The 12,192-nt window shown below is 51.0% G+C and overlaps 1 protein-coding gene across 1 annotated transcript in view; it reads left to right on the top strand.

Moving 5' to 3' along the window:
• The window catches only part of BMP7 (bone morphogenetic protein 7), an 86,949-nt gene that overhangs the window by 72,341 nt on the left and 2,416 nt on the right, over nucleotides 1–12,192 (top strand). The window contains exons 4-6 of the mRNA XM_027558980.1: nucleotides 3,461–3,658; nucleotides 8,818–8,894; nucleotides 10,741–10,851. Coding sequence (XP_027414781.1) covers nucleotides 3,461–3,658; nucleotides 8,818–8,894; nucleotides 10,741–10,851 — 386 coding nt within the window. The remainder of the gene's footprint in view (nucleotides 1–3,460; nucleotides 3,659–8,817; nucleotides 8,895–10,740; nucleotides 10,852–12,192) is intronic.

Here is a 12,192-nt window from a genome sequence, read left to right as displayed (position 1 = left end):
ATTTATGTATTATTTATTTTTGACCAGCTGCGTGCAGGCTTTCTCTAGTTGTGGCAGGTGGGGGCTACTGTTCGTTTTGGTGCTGGGGCTTCTCACTGCAGTGGCTTTTCTTGTTGCAGAGCACGGGCTATACAGCAAGGTGGCTTCGGTAGTTGTGACGTGGGCTTAGTTGCTCTGAGGGGTGTGAGATATTCCCGAACCAAGGATCAAACCAGTTTCCCCTGCATTGGCAGGCGGGTTCTTTACCACTTTTTTTTTTCTTTTTTTGTACTTTAAAAAACTAACGTATAACTCACAAAACGTGGAATTCACCATCTAGTGGTTTTTAGTACACTCACCTTCTCGTACAGTCATCCGCTGTCTGGTGGTCTTCCCCAGAAGTGACTTCCTGTCCATTAGCACTCACCCCATGCCCTTCCTTCCCCAGGCTCCTGGAAACCATAAATTTACTTTCTGTTTCTATGGATTTACCTCTTCTGGACATTTCATATGAATGAAACCATATAATACGTGATGTTTAGTGACTGGTTTCTTTCATGTAGCATAACGTTTTCAAAGTTCATCCATGCTGTAACATGGATCCGTACTTCTTTTTTTTTTTTTTTTTTTTATGGAGAATACTATTCCTTTGTATGGATACACCACATTTTATTTATCCATTCATTAGCTAATGGACATTTGGGTTGTTTCCACATTCTGGCTGTTATGAATAATGCTGCTGTGAACCCTTGTGAACCTATGTCTTTAGTTCTCTTGGGCGTATACTTAGGGGTGGAATTGCTGGGTTGTATGAGAACTCTGTGTATAACTTTTTGAGGAACTGCCAAACTATTTTTCAAAATACCTGCAACATTTTTATAACCCCAACAGCAGCATAGGAAGGTTCTACTCTCTCCACATCCTCACCAATATTCGTTTTTTGTCTGCCTTTATTTTAGCCATCTTAGTGGGAGCAAAGTGACATTTCACTGTAGTTTTCCATACTCCTGCTTTTGAAGCTGAATGTCTTTTGTGGTGACACAGCTTTTACCTTTTAAGCCTTAATCTTTTCTCATATTTGGTGACAGAAGGGGAATAATCCATAGCCACCCTCAGTGCCTGTGCTCCACCAGGCCCAAGATAACTTGCTACCCCATTCTCTAGTTCCCAAGCCTCTAAGTGAAGGGGGTAAGAAAAACCCTAAGATGGCAACTCGGACTAAACAAAGAGGTTTATTCATTTGGGTGATTGGGGCAAGAATCCGGCCAGCTTTAGAACTGGTTTGATCCAGTGATATACGAGAAATCACGTGTCTGTTGTTCTGTCTGCTCTTCCTTCCACCAGCTCAGCCCCATTTGATGATGCAGTCCACCTATGGTGGCCAGATGGTGGCTGTTTCTGGGCTCTCCTTCCTCCCTCAATGCTGTCCAGGGAAAGAGAAGGTTGCTCTGAACCCTACACTTGGAAACTTCCATTCATTGGCTCAATTGAGTCACTTGAACCAATCACTATAGTTGGAGGGTTGGTTGCTGAGTATTAGAATACAGGCCCCGCCCGCTATGGCCGGGCTGGAGTCAGTTTAAGGCACAGCTGCCTAAATAAAAATTGAGTTGAGTAGCAAGAAATGGGGTGCGGGGGAGAGGGCATGGATGAGACAATTGGCATTGCCCCTGTTTCACAGATGAGGAAATAGAGGCCCCAGCATGCAGCTTCCTCATGGGCTGGTCACCAGCAGATGTAGGTTTCAGCCACCTGGAGACCCTCTTTCCTCTGTCTTCCTATTTCTCAGCTGAGGCTGTGGGACCCTGGACCTGGCTGTACTGCCAGTGGCCAAAGCGAGCCAGACACCCTCCCTCAGAGGTGCAGTGACTGCATTTAGTGGATCTGAAACAGCATCAGGTTTTCAGGGAGGCATTTTTATTTTGCCCTAACAGCCTTCCAGGGGGAGGAGGGTGGTGCACAGTTCCTAGGGGCTCGACTTTAATGGTTTCTTTTATAGAATCATTCAAATTATAGATGAGTGAACTCGAGGAAACCCTGCTAAAGAATGCAGGAAAGCTGGCGTTAAGAGGGACTAAGGTGAAGTAGTGGTGGGTGGGGGAGCTGTTTTGAACATTTGCTGTAATACAGCTAAAGCAAATGCCCCTGATGCTGAGCTGGTCCTAGGGCATCTGGGTTTGTGGACATCTGGCCTGTCTGGAGAGCTCCAGGGAAAGTTGATTCCAGAGTGACTGGGCCCAGTGCCTTCGCTGGCCTCCAACCCCTTTCACCAAACGTGCAGGGACCATATCTGTCATGATTAAGCAGCCTGCCCTGGTTTCAAATTCAGCTCCCTCACTTCCAAGCTCGTTGTCCTTGGGCAAGTTTTCAGCCTCTCTGAGCTGTTTTGTCTTCTTGCTTTATCTTCCTTTGGAATACTTATCACCACTGGGCATGGTAGTGGTTATTGACCAGGGGAAACTTCTGCAGAAATTAACACTTGTGACTGGCAATTTGTTATGTAAGTGAATACTGAGATGTCTCTGATCAGTTAACATTGGAGTAACAACACGTTTTAATACGTCTCAATAATGAGTTAAGTATGTATTGACCAATGTCTTCATTGTTGCTGCAGCTGGTAGCCTGTTCTTAGCCTCCATCACACCGGACCCACCCTCAGAGCACAGAACACCCTGACTGCCTCAGCCGCCTTCTCACCCAGTATCCGGGGTTGCCAATTCTCTTGGCATCCCTCTTCCTCTTGTTCTGGCTTCCTTCAGATCCTTTGCCAGCGAGCAGTGCTTGTGCACAGCCTCTGTTGCATTCCCCAGACCTCTCAGATGGAGACAGGGCCCCTGGGCTCAGCCCTCACGTCGCTTGTCTGATCTGGACCACTGTCCTGAGCTAGCATCTAATCTAATGAGCACTTCCGGTGTGCAGAGGTCTGCTGGGAGCATCTGTGTGTCGAATGTCAGAGGCTGAATGTGAACCCAGGAAGGTAGGCCCAGGGCCAGAGCCTGTCCTGCCTCCAAGGCTGTCTCTCCTGCTGGTGAAGTTGATTCCAGATGTGGCTGGGCCCAGGTGAAGAGGGATGGGGAGTCAGACTAGGACTCAGAGGTTCCACTGCCTGCCCACCTCCCCCTCCCTCTTCCCTTGGGCGTCAGGTGGGGGTTTCAGTTGGGAGCCGCTGAGTCACACTGTGTCACACCCCTCCTGGCTCCGTTTGTCTCCGCGCACACATCACCACGGGCTCCCTGCCCTGCATGATTCCTGCCTGCCTTCCCCACCAGTGTGCACGCCCAGAGGCCAGGGAGTTCTCTCTGTGACTCCCACTGTGTTCCAAGTTCCTAGGACAACCCGGTGTAGAGTCAGAGCTGAGGCCATGCTGGTGATGGAGGAGTGGCAAGTACACGGATGGACATTGTGAGGTTCGCTAACGTGACATCTGTTCAGCCCTTCCCACTAACCACCTGTTCTGTGCATTTGACTGCTTCCCGTATAGGACAGAGCATCAACCCCAAGTTGGCGGGCCTGATCGGGCGGCAGGGGCCCCAGAACAAGCAGCCCTTCATGGTGGCCTTCTTCAAGGCCACCGAAGTCCACCTCCGCAGCACCCGCTCCACGGGGGGCAAGCAGCGCAGCCAGAATCGCTCCAAGACGCCCAAGAACCAGGAAGCCCTGCGGGTGGCCAACGTCGCAGGTACACCGGGGTGGGGGGTTTACTCCACGGACCCCCAGGAGCCCACAGGGAGCCCCCTGCAGGACTCCAGCCGGGGGTGGCTCAACATCCGTGCATGTGCTCCACAGATGGTTCTGGAACCCATGCAGCAGGAAGCACCACCCACAGAATCCCTTCCTGCCCAGAGCTCCCCATCTTCATTGTGTAAATTGTCTTATAAATTCATTTCGAAATGCAAGTAGCGGAACATGAGTATCACAGGATGCCAAATCATGTGAAATTTCTAAACAAACAAAACAAGAGCTACAAATAAATAAAGGAGAACTTTGAAAACATACATAGAGGGAAGACTTCACCCCATTGTCCTGAGGAAGGCAGGGAGAAAAAGCGAAGGGCAGTTGCTGTATCTTTCATTTTATTTCAAGTGAAATGCATTTGAAACTCATGGCAAACTTTAACACTTGTTGAACATGGGTGGTAAGATTTTCTTATAGAGCCTTCCCAGCTCTGGGTTCATCATGAGCTGGAAAAGGCCTGGGGTTGGTGGGAGCAAGTGTGGAAAGGAGCGTGAGGGTGTTTAGAAGGGTGAGGGGGTGTGGCAGAGCAGCCCCCACTCTCAGATCCACATATATTGTCAATAGCTTCTTCTGCCTTACCTGGAAGGTCATTTCCAGAATTTTGAAATTGCTGTTCATTTTCCTTTTCAGGGAAAAGCAAAAATACAGTTACTGTGATTGGTGATGTTTTTTAAGAGCAGGGCGCCCTGCCAGATGGACTCCAGTGAGTCTGTGTGGTTCCAGAGTTTGTGTGCAGAGATTTTGTAAGAATTCTTTTCTGGCAGGTGCATCCACTCTTTTTTAGGCTGCTCAAGTGAAATCTGATCCCCCAAATTAAAAAAGCAACAAAATCTCTTCATTTGTATTTTAAGCATGCTCTATGCCGGGTTCTCGGGGGTTGGGGTTCAACAGCGAAAGCCCAGCCATGGCCCACAGTTCATGCAAGGTGGGCAGAAGGGGGCTGTCACTCACAGGCACGCTGATCACAGCCCTGGGAGCCAGGAGATGGTGATGAGGGACCCTTTAGGGGATGGTTCAGAGGAGACTTCTTCAGGGGCAAGCTGGTGCCCCCAAGGTGAGGCTGGGTGGGCTGGAGACCAGCACTCCAGACAGTGGGACGCACAAGTGGAGGGAGTTTTCATGGCAGCTTTGGCGGGCAGTGGAGGGCAAGCCACGTGGCTGGGACAGGGAGGGTGCGGCTGGGGAGTGAGCAGAGTCAAGTGTCCTCTTGGGAGCCACATCGTGAGTTTGAATTTCATCCAAAGCAAATTTGGAGGCCTTTGCAGGGTTTCAAGCTGTGATGTGGGGTGGGGTTGATAAGCAGCTCATTCTGGCTGCTCTGAGAATGGTGGGGAGCAGGGTGGGGCGCTTGGGGAGGGTCAGCGTAGGGAGACTTGTTAGAGGCTTTTCCATGTCAGGCAGGCAGGAAGTGCTGGCAAATGTCAGCCGTGCAAAATCTCCCATGTGTCAGAGGTCTGTCAGGTGTAATGGTCTGACCAACGCAATGAAAGGGGAGGGACTGCCCTTAAAGTCTTAGAATTGCACACCCAGCTTCCCCACCACATCCTTACCAAACCGCCATCGTCCCCACTTACATAACCCCCAGGACGGGGCCCTCACTACCGCACATGACAGCTCTTCTACCTTGGCTAGGATCTGCTTTCTTGCTCTAGATTTCTACTTCCTGGTCCTGTTTGAAGTTCACTTAAATCCTGCCTGGAAGTTTAATTAAAAAAAAAAAAAAAATACCAAAGCCTGGGCCCCACCACAGTCTTAAAAAACCAGAATCTCGGAGGGTGTGTTTGCCTGCACATTCCCATTGAAAGTGCTTTACCTCCTCCCATAACAGCTTCCCAGATGGTACAGTGGTAAGGAATCTGCCTGCCAATGCAGGAGACATGGGTTCAATCCCTGGGTCGGGAAGATCCCCTGGAGGAGGCAATGACAACCCCTTCCAGTATTCTTGCCTGGAAAATTCCCATGGACAGAGGAGCATGGTGGGCTTGCGTCCATGGGATCACAAAGAGTCAGACACGACTGAGCGCCTGAGCACACACACACCTCCCGTGATGGGCTAAGAACCCTGCTGCAGGGGCACACGAGTAGAAGCCTCTCCCCCATGGGAGCCCTGTGTGTGCTGGAGGGACTGGACATATTCTGCTGACATGCCTTGCCCCCCAAAGGCCTTCAACTGCTCTTCAGACTGTGTGGTTTGGGGTGAGAAGCTGGGATCCTCACTTCCCTTCCACTTCCTTCTCCCACCCCCATTTGGACCCAACTCCCCTGGTCATTAGCCATCTTCACCAGATGACCCGTGGGGGTGGGAGCTGAGTCCAGGCAGCTGCTCAGGCGGGGCTTGTGGAGGTGGATGAAGCAGCTCCTGCTTGCCTGCCCGCTTCGGCTGGGGGCGGGTGGGGCAGGGCAGGAGGGCAGGCCAGCTGGGAGTCCACTTTTTGAGCATCTCTTCTTCCTTTTCCTTGTCTTTCTGTTAAGAAGAGGTCAGAGTGAAATAGTTCTGACCACTTCCTCCCAGAGCAGCTGTGTTCCAGGGGAGGCTGGAGGAGCCAGGTGTCTGAGGTCCCTGAGGGCAGAGTCAGGGCCCAGCCCATACTGGCGTGCCCACAGCTAGCTTCAGGAGCTGCTCTTGGCCTTGGCCTGTGGGGCCTTGGGCTTCAACATTAAGCCAAATATCATTGCCTTGTTTTCAGGGTTGGGGAAACTGCACTGAGGCCCCTACTCGTAATTGATTAGACATTGCTAATCAATTAAGGCACTTTCTTCTCAGTGAGCCTGCACGTACCTTCAGATTCTTCTTTACTCAGGGCACCAAACAGCCAGCAATGTTAGTTCTCAACACACAGCTTCTTTGCCACACCCCTGGCCCAGGCTAAAGTGCTCAGACCTTTGTCTTGTTCAGGCTCCTTCACACAGCATCACAGCTGAGGTTGCTCCTGTCTCTCCCATCTCCCTTCCGCCTGTCTACAGGGAAGGAGGGGAAGAAGCCTTGTGGAGTTGCTGCCTGGGGTTACAGGCGTGGTCACAGCGATGGAGGCTTTCCTGGACTTCCGCTGTGTCTGTGCCTTCCAGATGGCACAGTGTGAATGATCCAGGAGGTTGCTCGGTTCCCCTCTGAGGGGTCCCTTGGCCTTGATCTTTGCATATGAATGACCACCGGGCCCTCAGCAGCCCTGCTACCCTCATAGCTGGCGTTCTCGCTCTCTTTCAGCCCTCAGGTTAGGTCCTGAGGTGAGGAAGAGGGGCCCAGGACTCCCATTCCTGCTCCATCCTCCCTAACCTCCCTCACCCCCAGCAGTGGAGCTCAGTGCGGACCTTTCCCCTCCTCGCTGCCAACCGCCGACCCCAGCATCGCCGCCTCATTCCCATCCTTCTGCCCACCACCACTCCTGTCCTGGTTATTGCTGACTTCTAACCCTCCTCTCCATCCCACCCTGTCCTTATCCTGGAATCTCCTACCTGGCCCACCATCTCACTTCCTTTGGTTCTTACACAAGCACCACTTCCTCTGAAGGCTCTTGGTTAGACAGCACAGAGCCCCCAGCACATTGTTCCTGTCCTCCTCTCCTCCCTTAGTTCCTCCTCGATGCTCGTCTAGATGGAACGTAATTGGTGTTTACTCATTTGGTCATCGTCTGCCTCCCTTGCTGGAAGATAAGCCCCTCGATGCTTCATTCACACTTGTAGCTCCAGTGCCCAAACCAGTATCTGCAAACCCATAGATGCTCTGTAACAGTTTGTGGGAATGAACAAACGAATGAATGAATGAATGAATGATATACTGGGCACCAAGGTAATGAGGGCCTGAGACACCCAAAGCCCGGTGCTCCCTGCCGCCCTCATTGGGATCATCTCACTGGTTCTGAGTGTTTCCTAGGGGCCAGGATCCCTCCCTCCTAGAAACTTATAGGCCATTCTGTCATAATCAATTGTCATTTCCTCACTGGTTTGTACATTTTTGAAAATGTCTTCTCTCAACCCTAGATATAAAGATGTGTGTAAAATTAGGAATGTTCACAAAAGCCAATAGAAAGCCCATGGGAAATTTTAGATGGAAGAGAGAGAGATTGTGGTTAAGAAAAAAAAAAAATGAATCCCTCTTGCTCCTGGGTACAGGGAAGATTGTGCAGTGGCAGCAGAGTATGTGTTTGTGTCAGAGAGAAAGGGAGACAGAGAAAGAGATAGACACAAGGAGAGAGACAGAGAAACAGATATTCCTGCATGTTTACAAGCGCTCAGTTACAAACCCCAAATTCCTACCAACTCTACATACTTCTGGAAAACCCCAGCGCATAATTTTCGTTCCGCAGAGGAACCTCAGTGTTGTGTTTTTCTGAAAGGTCAATGGGACTTGACTTTTTGCCCTCTCGTGTCTTCTCGGTGGTGGGAGCTTTGTCCCAGGCCCTGTCTGTGCCTTCTCCTGCCTCCCTCCATGGGGCTGAGCATCTCGAGGTGTGAGCCTGAGTGGAAGCAGCACACCCCCCTACCCCACCCCCATTCAGGCATGACGGGATGCAGATGGACATGGATTCCCACGTGGAATCTGGGCAGACATCAGCAACCAAACCAGAGAAAACAGCGTGCACAGGAGGATCCAGGGATAGCTGTGAACTAAGACTGTGTGAGAGATGGGGGCTTTGGTACCACCCCTATAGAGGCCATTTTCAGGGGGCAGAAATGAGTTTTGAGGCTACAGATGCCTGAATGACCTTTGTGTCCAGCTCCCAAAGTTTGCTTGGGGTCACGCCACTGCCTTAGACTGCTGCTGCTGCTGCTGCTAAGTCGCTTCAGTAGTGTCCGACTCTGTGCGACCCCATAGACAGCAGCCCATCAGGTTCCCCTGTCCTTGGGATTCTCCAGGCAAGAACACTGGAGTGGGTTGCCATTTCCTTCTCCAATGCATGAAAGTGAAAAGTGAAAGTGAAATCACTCAGTCATGTCTGACTCTTAGCAACCCCATGGACCGCAGCCTACCAGGCTCCTCCGTCTGTGAGATTTTCCAGGCAAGAGTACTGGAGTGGGTGCCATTGCCTTAGACTGAGGAAGCATTAATGCGTGTGTTTCCTCTTCCTCCCCATGGTACTTCACCTCTGCTCCCCATCACTGCAGAAAACAGCAGCAGCGACCAGAGGCAGGCATGTAAGAAGCATGAGCTATACGTCAGCTTCCGGGACCTGGGCTGGCAGGTAAGGGGGAGGGTGGCTGGGTCTGCCCCGGTGTTGGGAACCTCTGGTATGGGCTTCCCTGTGCTCCCCACCATGGCGGTGGGACTGGGTCCCCTATGTGCAGTGAGCCGTGGTTCTCATCTCTTGAGATTCCAGCTGTTTAATCGTTAAGTCGTGTCCAACTCTTTTGAACCCCATGGAATTGTAGCCCTTCAGGCTCCTCTGTCCATGGGATTTCCCATGCAAGAATACTGGAGTGGGTTGCCATTTCCTCCTCCAGGGGATCTTCCTGACCAGGGATCGAACCTACGTCTCCTGCATTGACAGGTTGATTCTTTACCACTGAGCCACCTGGGAAGCCTCATGTTCTAACTAGAGGCTGCAGGGATGCCTCATGAAACCCAGGAGCAGAAACCTGGTTTCTGCTAGAGACTCAGGCTAGAACCAGAAGCCCAAACACTGTGGACTGTGAACCTCATTCTCCGCGTGAACCCCATTGGCACCCTGCACTGGCTGCTTCCCTCAGATATGGACGAGTCCATGTGCTGGAATCCAGCCACCTGGAGGGCGGGCCCCCACCCTCTGTGGTGTCTGTCTGCCTTCTGCCCCTCCTTCCCCCATCTGTGCTTCAGATTCCCAGGGAAGGGGCTGATTGGCCCAGCTTAGGCTAGGTGCTTGTTCCTGAACCAATCAGGTATTGTAGGGCTGGGATCATGTCCTAGGACCATGGCTGGCCCCCTCTGGAACCATTTAGCTGAAGCAGGGCAAAGGGCAAGGGATGAATCCTAGAAAAACAGTATCTCAACTGTTGATGAGTTTCTATGACCTCCTGGGCCTTTTCTAGGCATTGGAGATGCAGCTTTGGGCATAGCAAGGTGCCTGCCTTCATGAAGCCCAAATATCCCTGGAAAGGGTGTTGTCATGAAATTACCAGGGCCATGGTTTTGTTCTCCCCTCACAGAGCTTGTATTTCCGTGGGAGGGTCCAGATTCTTCCCAGAGGATAGTACAGTGTTCCCAGATACGCCCTCAGGGCTCTTGTGCACACAGACAGCTTGGAGCCCTCCTGGGATTCTGTCCTCACTCTTAGGATACCATCCACAGTCTAAGGGGTTGCTCACGTCCTAGTGTGGAATGGAGCCCCCAGGTGCACTGAGTCCCTGAGGGGTGTAGTCATTGCTAGAGCGCCATTTCTGTGCTGACCTGACCACAAAGCATCCTTTGTTGAGTCACACAGTGTATCAGGCACTGTGCTGCGTGAAGCGAGGTCTGAAGGCTTTGTTAACAGACGGCCCATGCTACCACATAGCAGGGGTAAGACTGATACCCTCGGTCACCTCTGTCTGTGCCACCTTCCAGTGAAGAGCCAGTGTCCATTCTGGGCTCAGCCCAGCCCCCTGGTTTTTCCCTCATTTTTACTGTCTGTTGGGACAAGGGCTTCACAGCTGGCTCAATGGGTAGGTAAGAATCTGCCTGCAGTGCAGGAGATGCAGGAGACTCGGGTTCGATCCCCAGGTTGGGAAGGTCCCCTAGAGGAGGGCATGGAAACCTACTCCAGTATTCTTGTCTGGAGAGTCCCACAGACAGAGGAGCCTGTAGGGCTACAGTCCATAGTGTCTCAGAGTCTGAAGCGATTGAGCACTCACGCACTAGACCAAGAAAGGCTGCCTCCTGTTTCTTCTGCCTCTGCAGAAGCCCCAGCCGCCCAGAAGGAGGTGGGCTATGCCTTTGACCTCTGGGAGCTTCGGAATCTGGCCCACAGGAGGAGGGTTTCGGCCTGGAGGGTGGGACCCTGCCGTTCCTACTTTGTTCTGACCACGCCCCTCACCTGACCATGCCTCCTCATGCTCTCTGATCTCTCCCCGCAGGACTGGATCATCGCACCCGAAGGCTATGCCGCCTACTACTGTGAGGGGGAGTGCGCCTTCCCTCTGAATTCCTACATGAACGCCACCAACCATGCCATCGTGCAGACGCTGGTGAGTGTGGCCTGCGTGCCGTCCGGGGTGTGGCCCGCCGCTGCAGCAGGGCCACCAGATCCGGCCTCATGTCCCTCCAAGCTGGGGCCACAGCAGGTCTCTAACATGTTATGAGTTTCTGGAGCCCTGGGCCCTATTGCTTTCCTGGGCCCTTCCTCCATAAAAAGTATGTTTAACAGGATATAAGTATAATCATTGTGTATGATCTTCAACCCTGAAGTGCATTTATTTCTCCTAGTTTTAAAAGCAGCTAGAATAGTTCCTAAAAGTATCATAAATAAACAACACTGTGCCTAAGGGCAGTTGCCCTGGCCTTGCCTCAGTCTGGGTTGTTCCTGGTAGTCAGCATCTACCTCTTTAGGCTTCCCCCATCCCCTGCTCCACAATGTCTGGGCTTCCTACAGGTGAGGCAGCCTTGAGAGTTGGTCCCCTCCTAGAGTTCACATCTTTGCCTCCTAGCCTTGATTTCATGGCTCAGCCATTCAAGGGTGTTTATTGAGGCAGAATCATCTAATATAGCCTAGACTTGGACCATCCGATATGGTACCCACTTTTATATGTGGCTCTTGAATACTTGAATGTGGCCAATCTCAACTGAGATGTTTTGCAACTATAAAATACACACTGAGTTTTGAAGCCTTAGTATAAAAAAATATAAAATATCTCATTCATGACTTATGTTAAGTATATATTGAAGTGATAATAGCTTTGAAATGCAGGGTTAAATTATATTATTTAAATTTATTTCACCTGTTTCTTTTTCATTTTGTAGCGTATAGCTACTAGAACATTTTAAATTACACTTGTGATTTGCATTTGTTTTTCTTGGACAGGACAGGCCTGGTCCAGAGGCCAGCAATCTTTTTCTGAAAACAGCCAGATAGTAAATATTTTTAACTTTAAGAGTCATAAGTTTCTGTTGCAGCTATTCACCTCTTCTGTTATAATGCAGAAGCAGCCACAAACGCTGTGTGATGAATGGGTGTGGCTGTGTGCCAACAAAACTTTATTTATAAAAACATGTGGCAGAGCAGGGTTTGACCTGCAGGCCGACCCTTGTCTGGCCCAGGGGTTCTCAACTTGGGGCAGTTTTGCCTCCCAGGGAATATTTGACAATGTCTGGCTTCCTCGGTGGCTCAGCGGTAAATAATCCACCTACAACGCAAGAGCTGCGGAAGACATGGGTTTGATCCTTGGGTCAGGAAAATCCCCTGCAGGAGGGCACAGCAACCCACTCCAGTATTCATGCCTGGAGAATCCCATGAACAGAAGAGCCTGGTGGACTACAGTCCAAGGGTCGCAAAGAGTCAGAGGTGACTGAAGCGACTTGACATGCACGTC

Source organism: Bos indicus x Bos taurus, chromosome 13 (assembly GCF_003369695.1).
Source record: "Bos indicus x Bos taurus breed Angus x Brahman F1 hybrid chromosome 13, Bos_hybrid_MaternalHap_v2.0, whole genome shotgun sequence".
In the NCBI taxonomy this organism is placed as follows: domain Eukaryota; kingdom Metazoa; phylum Chordata; class Mammalia; order Artiodactyla; family Bovidae; genus Bos; species Bos indicus x Bos taurus.
Note: the sequence above shows the minus strand (reverse complement) of the source record. Positions and strands in the feature narration are given on the sequence as shown.